The sequence below is a fragment of the Eriocheir sinensis genome, chromosome 8, assembly GCF_024679095.1.
Source record: "Eriocheir sinensis breed Jianghai 21 chromosome 8, ASM2467909v1, whole genome shotgun sequence".
Lineage (NCBI taxonomy): Eukaryota > Metazoa > Arthropoda > Malacostraca > Decapoda > Varunidae > Eriocheir > Eriocheir sinensis.
This window is the reverse complement of record NC_066516.1, coordinates 10,847,483-10,861,275: the sequence shown is the minus strand read 5'-3', so window position 1 is coordinate 10,861,275 and position 13,793 is coordinate 10,847,483. Positions and strand designations below refer to the sequence as shown.

General features: G+C 38.7%; 1 protein-coding gene across 4 annotated transcripts; it reads right to left on the bottom strand.

Annotated features, from left to right (window-relative positions):
- Nucleotides 1-193: 193 nt before the first annotated feature.
- On the bottom strand, nucleotides 194-12,929 carry LOC126995499 (ribosomal protein S6 kinase delta-1-like). 4 transcript variants are annotated; one of them, XM_050855085.1, is made up of 9 exons: nucleotides 12,819-12,929; nucleotides 10,982-11,139; nucleotides 10,747-10,858; nucleotides 9,114-9,172; nucleotides 5,460-6,352; nucleotides 5,112-5,144; nucleotides 2,912-3,024; nucleotides 2,310-2,462; nucleotides 194-671 (listed from the first exon to the last, which is right to left on the bottom strand). In XM_050855085.1, the coding sequence occupies exons 1-9, from the start codon at nucleotides 12,912-12,914 to the stop codon at nucleotides 558-560; spliced, it is 1,731 nt and encodes a 576-aa protein (XP_050711042.1). In that variant the 5' UTR covers nucleotides 12,915-12,929; the 3' UTR covers nucleotides 194-557. The 4 variants fall into 4 exon arrangements, with proteins under 4 accessions (XP_050711042.1, XP_050711044.1, XP_050711043.1 ...); XM_050855087.1 differs by lacking the exon at nucleotides 12,819-12,929 and adding an exon at nucleotides 12,479-12,712; XM_050855086.1 differs by lacking the exon at nucleotides 5,112-5,144 and having other exon boundaries at nucleotides 209-671.
- Between the last annotated feature and the right edge of the window lie 864 nt (nucleotides 12,930-13,793).

The window sequence follows — 13,793 nt, the reverse complement described above, 5'->3', positions numbered from 1 at the left end:
AGTTTCAGCATACTCAATAGAAATTATGAGACAGGTGTGATTTAATTTTACATTAAACCTTCTTATCCAAGTCTCATGGAAACAAGAAAACGTTTATGGAGAGAAGAGCAGTGATTACCTAAGTGAATGGCTAAATGGCCAAATTGTCAAAATGGCATTCATGCATTACTAACTAAGTACAGTACTGTTACTCCATTAGGTTAACACATACATTACAGGCATCGCTCGCTATATGATTGGATTACATTCCTAAAAAAAAATCGATTGCAGATCAATCATAGATTATTGTTCGGAAAAGTTCATGATTGTGTAACAATGGTAAAATGAATACTTGCAGATGCTACGTGGAAAGCTGCCTAGCTCTCGTGAGTTTCTCTGTACTATAACACATACTGACAAGCCACACGAAAATTGAATTAGTTTTTGATATTGCATATGACAGGGATCATAGATAATGAGCACATACAAAGACTCATATTCACAACAGAATTCTAATTTGACATTTGATTCTAATAAGCAGAATGTAAAAAGTTAAAAACATACATTACCTTATAAATTTAAGAACCAAGTAAATGGCTGTGTCTGTCTCGTGATAGCGAATCACAGGCACCATGAATGGCACTCCTCTTGGCACAACTGTCTTCTCTCCCACTCCCACTTTTCATGAGGATCTGCAGAACCAAGTTTGAAGTTTCATGTTTCACAGAGTTGAAACAAGTATGAAATTTTGTTACTGTAAAGGTGCTCATGAACTGAGAACTACTTCAAGTAGTTAACAAACCAAAATAAAAATTATGAAGAAAATACTCCTTATATAAACTCATGCATAAAATACTTTTAAATTATCCTTTGCCTCTGCCATAAATCATGTGATCTAGAGTAACTCACAGATTAGTTGTAGGTCAATAAGTTAGAGTGCTAGAAAGTACTCATAAAGCATATTATTTCTGCTACAGTTGCACAGGCCTTAAAAAATTTGAGAATAATTTTTCATGAGTTTCTCATTGCATCTAGATGGGAAAATATCACCAAAATACATAAGGTTATCAGTATTTCACTATCTATTGGTGACATGCTCGATCTTGAGTCTTTATGTATCAATGTGAACTTTCTAGAAATTTGCCAGAGGGCAGCACTGTGTCCAGTCCCTCACCGTGAAGGAGATGGAAATGGAATACCTCTCACTTGCTTCTCTAAAAGGCCTGTGATGCAAAATGCTACAAAAATTAATTCAAACAATTCAAATAATTTTGCATGAAAATATAGCACAAAAGACATCATTACTCATTTTACTTTATTACTTGCAAAACAAAGCTGCTTACCTGGTTGCTCTAATTTCTTCTTTAACTCTTGCTATGAATATGATGCAATGGTTAATGAAATCAGGGTTACAGTGATATGTGACCATTCAAGCGATTTAACTAAGTACACGTATCAACTGTATTAGCTTCATCTTTTGGCAAATAATTTAGAATAAATGGTTTACTTGTTAATTCAGAGGCAGTCCTACTTATGAGATTAAGATGTGTTTACAAATGCCATGCCCCGCCCACAAAGACGGGAGGCAATCACACAGACACAGACTGTATAAATATAGACCAGACTGAATGAATACAGCCTGGCTGTGTCTGTGTGATCACATCTTGTCTTTGTGGGTGGGGTTTGGCCTTTGTAAACACAACAACTAATCTCACATGTAGGACTGATTTTGGGTTAACACTTACCAACATTTATTTTTAATATATTCTAGTCAAAAGGCAAAGCTGACACAATTGATACATGTGCTTAGTTAAATCACTAGAATGCTCACATATCATTGCAAGCCTGATATCATTCACCTTTGCATAATATTTATAAAAGGACTGTAAGGAGAAATTGGAGCTGCCAAGTTTACAGCAGAGCAGCTTTGTTTTGCAAGAAATAATGCAATGTAAGCAATGCTTTCCTTCATGCTTTATTTTCATAAAACATTATTTGAATTATTTGAATGAAATACTATACCAGTAGTACTCTCCTCACAGAACTTTTAAATGAGAGGTACGTACTGTATATCTGTCCCCCTCAGGCTAAGAGAATGGATGGCACAGTGCTGCTCCCTACTTAAACAGAATTTGTTAAATCCACCATTCCTGAGAGAACACCCTACCCTTCAAAAAAGTTCCATCTAATTAGCTGATAAATTCCTTGGAATAAGTGTCATATTTGCATGAAATGTTCCAATTTTTTTTACCCCATCATCATCATCTATACCAATTCCTGTCTGCAATGGGTGACATGTTAAAATTATTAGTAATACCACAGCACCTCACCTTGATAGCCACTGTGTCTCCATTGGAAGTGTCTGTGGCAATGATAACAGATCCAGTAGACCCAGCCACCCTATACCTTTGAAGGTCAGTGGCACGACACTTCAAGTCTCCCTCCCCATCATGGCTGAGCTCAGCTGTAGGGCCATCCAGGAACTAACAAAAGGAAGTAAAGATCAGTTAAATAGAAATCAAATAATTCCTGAAAAGATGAAATACAGATAAGATTGCAATTGGTTTCATAAGCAAATCATATTTCAAAGGGTATGGTGTCTATAAATGATACTCTGTTTAACTACTAACATAATGATCATTATCAAGGTACCTATACAGTATAACAAGGATTATAATCATTATTCAGGTAACCAGAAAAAATCTGAAACTCACAGTTAATCATAAAGTCTTCTAAAGTTATGTAAGGAAATAGGAAACTTACATGGGAAAAAGATATGAAGGCGTTAAGAAGAAAAGCAAATTAACGTGTAAAATAATTAAATATATGAAGAAATTAGGCTACCATTTTTTTTGGTCAATAAAACATGTTCTCTTGACACATCCTGAAAAAAGTTTAATTGTGTTCTTGACAGTAAATGTTGCGTGATTACCTGGTCTCGCTTTTTGTCTTTGCGTGTGAGTCTGGCCACCAGCTGCTCTGCACGCTGCAAGTACTGAGCTGTTTTCCTTTTCACTGCATCTCTTCGACCCCCATCATTATCACCTGTAAGAATCCGCCAATGATACCAAATAATTACCACCTATAGGAGTCTTTTTTTTTGTTGAATTTAAAGATTTTACAAGAATCACCATCCTCCTCCTACTCCTCAGCATTCATCAATTACCCTGTTTCCTGTTTCCTAAACATTTTTCACTTTTGAAATCTAATCATCGTCCTCTTCAAATATATAAGAATATTCTATACTTGACAGCTGATGGCTTACAAACCACCATTTAAATGTTATCTTTTTCTTGAAAATAAAGAAAATCTCATTCAGAACCCTTTCAAGACATTAAAGTTTTGTTTTTTTGTATTTTTTCAAAGTACAACTTTACTTTTCATTTCAAGTATTTTGAAACTGTTAATTGCTGCCCTACTGAGAATCTTTATGCCTACATTTGCACAGATTTTTGGCAAACTACTTGCTACTGATGCTTTAACCCACAAAATGCCAGCTTTGTATAAATATGGTCTCGAGAGAGACCCGCAGCAGACCAAGCGGTGAATTATACATACACACACACACACACACACACACACACACACACACACACACACTCTTTAACTTAAGTTTTGCTTGAAAGTACAAACAGAGAGTAAGTTTACCAGTTCCCTGCCCATTTTACTTTTATGCTGTTTATTTGAGATGCAAAAAACAATTACTGATATATGACAAATGGAAAAGTGATTCCATCTTACTACTGGGAGTTGACAGTACAAAGCTATTTTTTACATCAGGAATGCTTGCTATCTAGATGGCAAGGGGAGCATTCTGATTCTATAAATGAAGAAAATTAAAGTATAGTTTACTTTTTTCAGCCAGTTCCTGAAAAATATATGAAAATAAATTCTTTAGAGAATCAATGTTTAAAAACAGCAACAACCAAAATAATATTTTAAAAATCTGGCATAATTTTCAACAATGGGCAATCAAAGTAATCATTAAGCAGCATGCAAACACAATTATAGGTGCCATACAATTGATCTAGCTCACAGATAACATCTCTTGAAGTTTGTCTTTGCAGTTTCAAGGATTTGTTTGGAATTCTACTATGGTTCTGAGGTTATGATGTCTGATTCTGTTTTCTAAGAACATATTACAGTTCATCATCATAATCTCGTTAATTCATGCCACCCTTCAACTTCAACCCTAAAGTTGTTTCAATCAGGAACAATGTAATGTTCAGATCTACTGCTGAAGGTGTCATCACTCCAGTCTATAACCTTTGCCATACAACACTCTGATCTGCAGCTATACATTACCCCTGAGCTGTTTCCACACACTGAACACCACATACCACTAAACTACAATACGGTACCTCACACACTGACTAGCAGCTTACTATTTCTCTGTGAATAGGTCAAAAATTTCCTTGACCAATAAGTACATTTTTTTTCAATCTATGACATGGCATCCCATCTGTATCACTCATTACAGTATAATTCTGCTTCATTCTACTCTCTCACAGCTTTGTATTACTTCACCTTATAGCAACACTGATCCAACTCATGGCTACCTTCTACTCAAATCTGAGGCTCTGCATTCTGACTGTTTTAATAAGTCATTGCCACCATTTTATTGTCTATTTTTAGCTTGCAACTGGATCCTAAGCTGCTTAAGTAGGTTTGTCACTGACTACCAGAACATAATATTTGTCTGTACAGTAGCATGATAATTACATTAACAAATCAGCATGGAATGAAAATGGGTATAAAAATTTCTAACCCTGTCTTAACATCAACTTATATTATCTCATTAAAATTTAGCTCTTTTTTAAACTTTTTTCACGGCATAATCCACCATCATTCTACTGCCCAGAAATAAAAAAAGGTATACATATTGTGACAAGGGTGAGTTACATAGAAGTAAAACTTATTTGGAGATGCCAATTCTAATGGCAAGCAGGAAGAAAGCTGCCTCACACTGCTGTTCTATCCTAGCTAGTCTTATCAGTGAAGCCCCCACGTTCCAACTGTATGCAGAAATAGAGCAAGGCTGCCACAATCAGCAATCTGTCTCAGGTCCAGATAAATTGTTCAGTGCCTTAACACACACAACAGATGCAAAGCCGAGTGAATGAGACTGTTACCTTGTTTTTTAGTTTGGTCCACAGAAGTACCAGCTGCATGCAAACATATGATAATAGTAAGTAAATTTTCAGTTGATTTAGAATATGCAATAACAATAAACCTAGTATAAAAAATGCAGACATTTCAGTAAGAACCTGTGACCTGGAAACAACTAAATGACCGGATTTAAATTAAGTATCTAGGGTATGGAAAAAAAAAAAAAAAAAAAAAAAAAAAGACTAGCACAAGCATATTGAAGCATTGGTAAAAAGTATTTTAAATGAAAGATAAAATTTTATAATTTATGTACAGTTGAAAAAAATCTTACTACACTAGTTTTAGAACACAAAGGTTTGTTAACAACTAACCTTGAACTCCCTGAAGTAGCGTACCCACTCCTTCTCGGTACATATTTAAAGCTTTCTTGTAGTCCTTCTGCTTCTCATGTTGCTGTGCTTCACTAATTTGCTGTGCTGCAATAAAGATATACTGACTACTGGCTACTTCCTGAGGGCTAGGGGTTTTGTGTGTTGGGACAAACGGAGTCACAGTCGTGGTGAGGGGTGTAAGGGGGGTGAGAGGCACTGAACTCTTCCTAACAGAGGCATTGACTGGTTTGGCTGTGTCAGGGGGTGGAGGTGGATGGAGGATGGCAGACACAGCTTCTTCGGATGGCTGTGGCTCCATGTAGTGGGGATCGTGATGTGAAGGAGAATCATGTACTGGGTTTTCATATACACAATATGAAAGAGATGATGAGCTGGATATGGATGAGTTAATGATATGTTTCTCACTGAGGTCTGTTGTATCTACAAAATGCATGTTGGGGTTGTTTTGCAGGAATTCAAATACACTATCATCAACACTGCTATTGGGGTAATGTTCCACGTTTTGGCTATGAATCACTTTGTCTTTAATTATTTGTTCAGTGTTTTTCTGTGCATGATGACTTTCTTGCAAAGTTTTACTGAGAACTTTTCTCTGAGATTCCTCTGGGATTCCAGGACGTCTTACAGCACCATTCTTCATTCTTGATTTTGTTAATGCAGCACTCCTACTATTGGGTTCACAAGCACCAACAGAACCTACAGATCCTTCAGGTTCAGCAAGGTTATGACAAGAAGGTGCTGGGATGGGCAGACAAGCAAGGTCAGGGTTGGAGCACAAACTCAAGTCATCATCGGATTCACTTAGCTGCGAGTAAAGGGACGAACTGTCTTGGATTCCCAGTGTTGTAGCCAAGCTCTCTGCCTCCTTTGACCTGCGAGCAAACACTGTATGAGTTTTTGTATCAGATTTCATGATGACAATGAGTTTCTTAATGTCAAAGCAGGATAGAACTGCAGTCTAGATTTGGAACTATTTGCCAGGACTCCCACTGACTTAAATATGTTAGTTCCATAATAATAACTGAAGTACGTTTAAAAAACCTTCCTACATTTTATAATCAGTGCATTATTTTTCATAAACCTTCTCTTGATTCATGGATGCTAAGAAAATTCTATTCACATTTATAAGTGCTACTCAACAAATGTTTGCACACAGAAATATGAAGCTCACTTTTTCATCATTAACCTGGTAGCAGCGACGGGCCACATTTGTGGCTTTACCGCATACTAGGGTTCCTTGATAGAGAGAGTACCGACATAGGCGGCCCTGTGTATAAGGCTGCTGGGCGCCATTATTGGCCCCTCGAGCATTGCACCAACTTTGAACTGAGGTATCAAAAACATAATTTTTTCCTATTTTTGGAGCGGACATGGCTGCTTTTTAAAGTAGCAATGCCTTGCTACCTGGCTTGCTGCTGTAGTAACAGGCTGGAGAGGGGATACAAAGTTTATAAATTCCCTGCAAGTCCACTGAGAAGACAAAGTTGTGCTAACAAAGTCAGTCTTCTTGGGAGGAAACCATCTCGTTGGTCAGGTTTATGCCAGATACGCGGTGTTCGTGTTTTGCTATAATAACTGCCCTCCCTTTGTACTGTCTATGGAGATTATTGTGAAAGAGATAATGCTACAAGGGCTGAAACAATCGTTCACCTCACTGTCATCAGAGGGCCAGACATTGTTACTGATGTGGGAAGCTGTTGCCCATATAGCCAATATTATTGGATGTGATCTCTCCCACAGGGCTTTAGACTCATAATGAATATTTCACAGTCTCATAACTGTCAGTCTCATGGACTGGATGTGTTACAAGATTTTGGATAAAATGAATTAATGTTACTTCTGGTATGCCATACGTCTTGGTAAAACTCCAGAATTACACCCAGCTCACTCTAATGGTTAAAACATTATTTTTTTTATAAATATTTAGCTACTAAGCATCACTCTGATACTGGTTTCCATTATTATTACTCGTTTCTTGGACTTTAACATGCGGGGAAAGTTACTGTTTTAGAGTGATAGGTTAGGTACTATTTGCTCATGTGATGGGTCTTCAGCTAGAAACTCCTCTAAATAGAGCTACAAGTCCCTCTTTATTTAATAGTCTAATGGATAAGGTTGCACAGTCTTCATTTCCATGGGTACCAATGTCATTATAATATGATGACATTTTTCTACAATGTTCTCTTAACCTATTTTGACCCTCAAACAAAATGAAATATGTTTAAATAGCCTTAATATTTTATTGTATTATTTTTTCATCAACAATAAGCATTTCAATATTCAATTGAATTCAGTGTTATTGAACAATAATCATTGATGAATTATCTTCACAATTCCTTGGAATTGCAGAGTAGGCTACATTTATTGCACTAGCTACATCCTATTTTTTTATAGTATGTGTGTGTTAACACAAGAGAGCAACATGACGAGTAATGGAATCAGTGTCCCCTTCCAACCCCTCGTCATTACTTTGTACTAATTTTCTCTCCATCGGCTAAAGTTTACGGCAAGCAGGTATCAGAAAGGAAACAAGGTGCCTTGGCGTTGATGGAGCTTTGGTGGTGTGTTAGTAACGTAAACCTGTGACAAGTATATTAGCAGGTCAAACAGTTTACGACGTTCAGGAGGCTGTGTTCATCCCTGCAGGCAAGGGTCACGCGAAGAAAGGATTTGTGGGTAAGAGAAAGACTCTCTACTACTGCTGATAATGTTTTACAGCAATAAGTATTGTTAAATCCATCCATCACAGCAACAGTACTCAAAAGAAGCACCCAGACTTGTTGGAAGTCTCTCAGTACCCTCTGAGCACTGCTGCCTCTCAAGGTTATCAGCAGCCACGTGACATGCGCCTATATCACAGGCTACGTGAGCTATTGATTGAGTGCCTATACTGAGACAGTGGCTGATTGTAAAACTAATAGTACTCTCCTGTCACTTTCTTACGGTACATTCTGACAGCTGTTGACCAAATTATGGTAAAGTATGAGGGCGTAATGATGGGTTGGCGACACTTGTTGGTGTAGACACAAACTGCCTTATTTAATTTCCCAGAGCTCAGTGGCTGCTGGCTGTTAGGGGAAGGTGTGCAGGTCTGACACAAGTGATCTAAGTTTCAGTGGATGACCCGTATGGCTGTGGAACAAAAATTCGAGAGAAAGCATGTGCGAGGGTTTGAAAAGCGCGGTGAATAACGGGACCAATAATGGTGTCCAAATCTTAGGTTGTCAGTACTCTCTCTATCAAGGTACTCTACTGTGTACCAGCGATGGGCCAAATTTTTGCCTTGACATAACCACCCCAAAATAGAGGATGCATAAACTGATCACAAATGTGTTGATATATATTGTATAATGATCTGTGTGAGTGATGATTTTTTCTCATTAATTTGCTAAGAGGGGCCTTTAAGAAACATGATCCCTGCAGCTACCGGGTTAAAATGTCCTTTCTGGTCTTCATCACTACGTTATTTGACGGTATTATACCTCTGCCAGATCTTTCACTTTAAAGTTAATCTTCATTATTAATCTTAAAAGACCTAGTGAGAATTTAATTTTAGCAAAATAAGAGAAGGGAAGGAAGACACCATTACTCTGGAAATTATAAATATTTAGAGTCCAACTATTATTAATTTACCTTCCTTTGGATCCTTTCCTTTTCTCCTTAAAGTGTCCTCCAGCCTTTTTTTCATCATTCTGTAAAAAACATGGAATTACAAACCCACTGTTTATCTTCTCATATTAGGAGTGGAAACATTTATAACACTTATATTACAAAGGAAATCAAGAAAAAGATTTTGATTAAATGCATTAAATGTTATTTTTCATTAATTCTGCTGGCCTTCAATTACTCATCAGTGAATGAGGATGGCTGCTGCTGACTCACTTTCTAGGTGTGAAATTATACACACAGGGAATTAACTGTTACATTACAATTTTTTTTCTAAAAATTTGATTTCATGCAAGAACATTCTTAAAGTAACCTAACTCAATTAAAATGACATAATTAAGCAATGTGATATAACCAAAGTTACCAAACATATGAAAGAAATGAAACAGCAAAAAAGGCTCATCAATAAGTGTAGCATCATATCAAAATATTTTTAGCTTTTCGCTTGACACATTCATATGGCTCTGAATTTGCGCCTCAACTCTGAAACAGTTCACAGCTGTGGTGACTTTCTTTCCCCAAGCATCCAAGCATGCTGCATCTTGTACATTGCTGATCCCTGCTGTCAAGAACTTTTAGGAAGCTCCTGATAGCAGGGCTGAGCCAAGGCCCTCGGCTGAGTGGCGGCTGCCTTGTGATTGACTGGTATACTTTCGGTAAGCAACTGTGACTTGGCAATATCTTGTGAATCACAAAGATTTCAACTAGTAGGCTGGTTAAAAGTAATGTGTGCTACTGTGTGATATATTTGCTTCTATAACCAGTAGTCCTGGTCGCCCACTCACTCATTCGCAAGAATCGGAACAATCATCATACTAAACACCTCATCAACTCCTATGAAGTGAGTTTATATTAATCACTGTCAATTTGATTATTCTTGCTATTTTAGCTAAAACAGTAGTGATAGGAAGGATTCAAATGAGGAAATTGGGTGCAAGTCTTGGAGTGGCAATTGCCACACCAATGAACCCTTTAAACATGTATTTTGAAGTCACACAAAATTTGATGACATGACATTTTTGTTTATCACAGTGTTTTTTATGCACAGCACTTCCACGTTATGGTGGTTAGCATGCCTAGCCACGAATTAGCAGGTCCGGGTAGTCAGTCCATCCAGGTGTTCATCCTCCCTTTTGAGCAAGTCTGTAAATGGGTACCTTGGGAAAGTTGGGGAAAGTAAATAGAAGTGACCCAAATGTTGTATTTCCCCTGTATCCTGGGGTAATGTGTTTTCACTAACCACAAGTCTAAGGACCAATGGGATGGAGATGAGCACCAAGCCCCATGCACAGCTATAGCTTTTGCTCCCAACATTACCTTAATTAGATGTTATTGATGAGATCCTACAGTATATTTGTATAACAATACCCTCTCATTATGCTTACCTTTGTCACTATACTACAGAAAATGTTGGAATCATCACTATTATCATAATCATGAGTTATGACCAATGTTTATTAAACATTTATCATTCACTACTTTAATGCATTAATATGAAAGTCTGCTGCAGCAGATTGATCAACTGTGTGAAGGAAGAAGAAAAGTGAAGTGATATGGCTAATTTATCAAACTAAAATTTCATAGGATGGGGGTAACAGACCTGGAAGAAGCTTGTAAATGGCTCTGAAGTGAACAAAGGACTATGCTGGCCGATGAACTTTAGAAGACTGAGTGTTGCCTGTCGCCGTGCCTCAACCACCTCAGCTTCAAACCTGGTGAGAAGACAATGACACTTATCTTGGTCAAAAAGGTAATACCAAAATTTCACTTGCAATCAGCAAGTAAATTAGCAAATCACTGCACATCTTTATTTTTCTTACCACGTGTAATCATACCTGTTGAGGATGGTGGCCCGAGGGAAGGGTGGCACCTGCCCTGAGAGGTCAAGTTTCGCATGTAACTCAAAAATGGCCTTGTGAAGCCGCCTGATTTCTGAGTATCGCCGCCACACTTCCACTGAAGTGGAGGCTTCAGGGCTGCTTCTAGGGAATACCTGTAAATTTCACCCCTTTAAATTTATTTTCAAAAAGTTATTAAGAGTATGCTAAATAAAAATGTTGCATTGCCTTCTTTGTATACATGTCATATAAAACAAGAAAAAATGTGGGTAAAATTTCAAAAGTATGCCCACCACCAGTGAAAACAACCAGTGGAACAGCACAAAGCATATATATTCTGTGTAATTATCATGAACAATAATTATTAAACTTGATAAATCTAACCAAACTTAATTTAACCTAACATAACCTGACCTAACCTAACTTAATTTAATGTAGCCTGACATGTGCTCTGTTGGCAAAATACAGTAGACAGAATTAATTAAATCCCTTTACATATCTCCCTCAGATCGTATTTTAAGAAATTAATATCTCACGAATCAGTGATTTATGATGGGAAAGAAATATGTCAGTTTGTTATGTGTACACAATGTACTTCATACTTATTGCAAAAAGGTATCCTTCGCAGTAAGATGAGCAGACTTCTGGAGCAATACTAAAATGTTTTGTTGACAGAAAATCAGGTTGAGATTCGTTTTAGTACCGTGCCAGTATTTTATTACCTACCTTATGAAACATCACTAGCTCCATATATCTTTTCTACAAACGTTCAACAATCATGGAAACGCTTTCAAAATCCAATTCAAGGACTATTTATTGTTGAAAATATGGGATAATATTCACAAAAGCGTTGCCTCCTCTGGCGGTGCAGCCAGTGTTGCGAGAAATACCTCCTTGCAGAGATAAGTCGCATATACATGTGGGGGGTGGTCCACCCCCCCTGGTTAGAATAGGGGGTTGAGGGGGGTGAAGCCCCCCCATTAGCAGGTCATAAAGTTCGGTTGGAGTAGTTTAAATATGCTCCCCCACCCTAAACCTTCTGCGAGCTATTTTGAGGCTGTGGTGGCAGCACCGTCGGCGCGGCCACTGCCAGCGGAGGCTACGCTTTCGTGAATAATATCCCATATTTTCAACAATAAATAGTCCTTAAATTGGATTTTGCAAGCATTTCCATGATTGTTGAACATTTGTAGAAAAGATATATGAAGAACTAGTGATGTTTCATAAGGTAGGTAATGGAATACTGGCACGGTACTAAAATGAATCTTTACCAAAAAGCAAATGCAGACAGAGGAAACGGAGTATGTTTGACAAGGTTAAGTCAGGCTACCATATATTAACACAGCTTATGATAAAATAGTAAACTATTATTGCTAATACAACAATCTGGCGTTGCATGGAGTCAAATCTCAGACTAGTAATTTGCAACAACAACGGTTACTGCTATGGGGTTATGACCCTTTTATAATATATCAGATAAAGAGTGTCACCCACCAGTGTGCGTCAGGTGTGACTTGGGAGAGAGACTGATTGGGCTGATAACCGGGCAGAGAGCAACACACAATCAGCTGTTATCGTAAACAAGGGTGGTGCGAACACTTGAACACAATGACAAATCAGTGAGTGTGCTACTACGACAGATAACGCCACACGCTTCCCTTCACGGCCCTGAATGGTGGGTGACCTAGTTTAGGGAGCGACAGCTGACCCCGAGAAGGAAGCTGGAAGGTCGCCGCCCACTTCCTGGTCCGCATACTGCCTCCATTACCACGCGCGTCACGACTTTACTATGGGCCAAAGGGTGCTTAAAAGCCACGGCCGGGGAGGTACTTACGGTGGACTTGACCTGGTAGACGGTGTAGCCCTTGGAGTGGCGCCTGGCCTCGTTGACCTCAAATATCCGGACCCAGTGCTGTGTTTTGGAGGCCATGTTTGTTTACACTTGAGGGACCCTGAGTGTAAACTTACTACGGCCCATACCATTATAGACTTACCACGGCCTATACCATTATAAACCTACCACGGCCCATACCATTATAAACCGACCACGGCCCATGCTATTATAAGCCTATCACGGCCTATACCCTTATAGACCTACCACGGCCCATGCCATTATAAACCTACCACGGCCCATACCATTATAAACCGACCACGGCCCATACCATTATAAACCTACCACGGCCCATACCATTATAAACCTACCACGGCCCATACAATTATAAACCGACCACGGCCCATACCATTATAAACCTACCACGGCCCATACAATTATAAACCGACCACGGCCCATACCATTATAAACCTACCACGGCCCATACAATTATAAACCTACCACGGCCCATACCATTATAAACCGACCACGGCCCATACCATTATAAACCTACCACGGCCCATGCCATTATAAACCTACCACGGCCCATACCATTATAAACCTACCACGGCCCATACAATTATAAACCTACCACGGCCCATACCATTATAAACCGACCACGGCCCATGCTATTATAAGCCTATCACGGCCTATACCCTTATAGACCTACCACGGCCCATGCCATTATAAACCTACCACGGCCCATACCATTATAAACCGACCACGGCCCATACCATTATAAACCTACCACGGCCCATACCATTATAAACCTACCACGGCCCATACCATTATAAACCGACCACGGCCCATACAATTATAGACCTACCACGGCCCATACCATTATAAACCTACCACGGCCCATACCATTATAGACCTACCACGGCCCATGCAATTATAAACCTACATACGGCCCATGCCATTATAAATCTACCACGGCCC

Excerpts from the sequence above, each read along its gene's own strand:
- LOC126995499 (XM_050855085.1), bottom strand. The coding sequence starts at position 12,914 with ATGGCCTCCAAAACACAGCACTGGGTCCGGATATTTGAGGTCAACGAG. Across the intron at positions 9,173-10,746 it reads CATTTACAAGCTTCTTCCAG|AATGATGAAAAAAAGGCTGG; the intron begins GTCTGTTACCCC and ends TGTTTTTTACAG. Across the intron at positions 3,025-5,111 it reads GGACCAAACTAAAAAACAAG|GTGATAATGATGGGGGTCGA; the intron begins GTAACAGTCTCA and ends GGATTCTTACAG.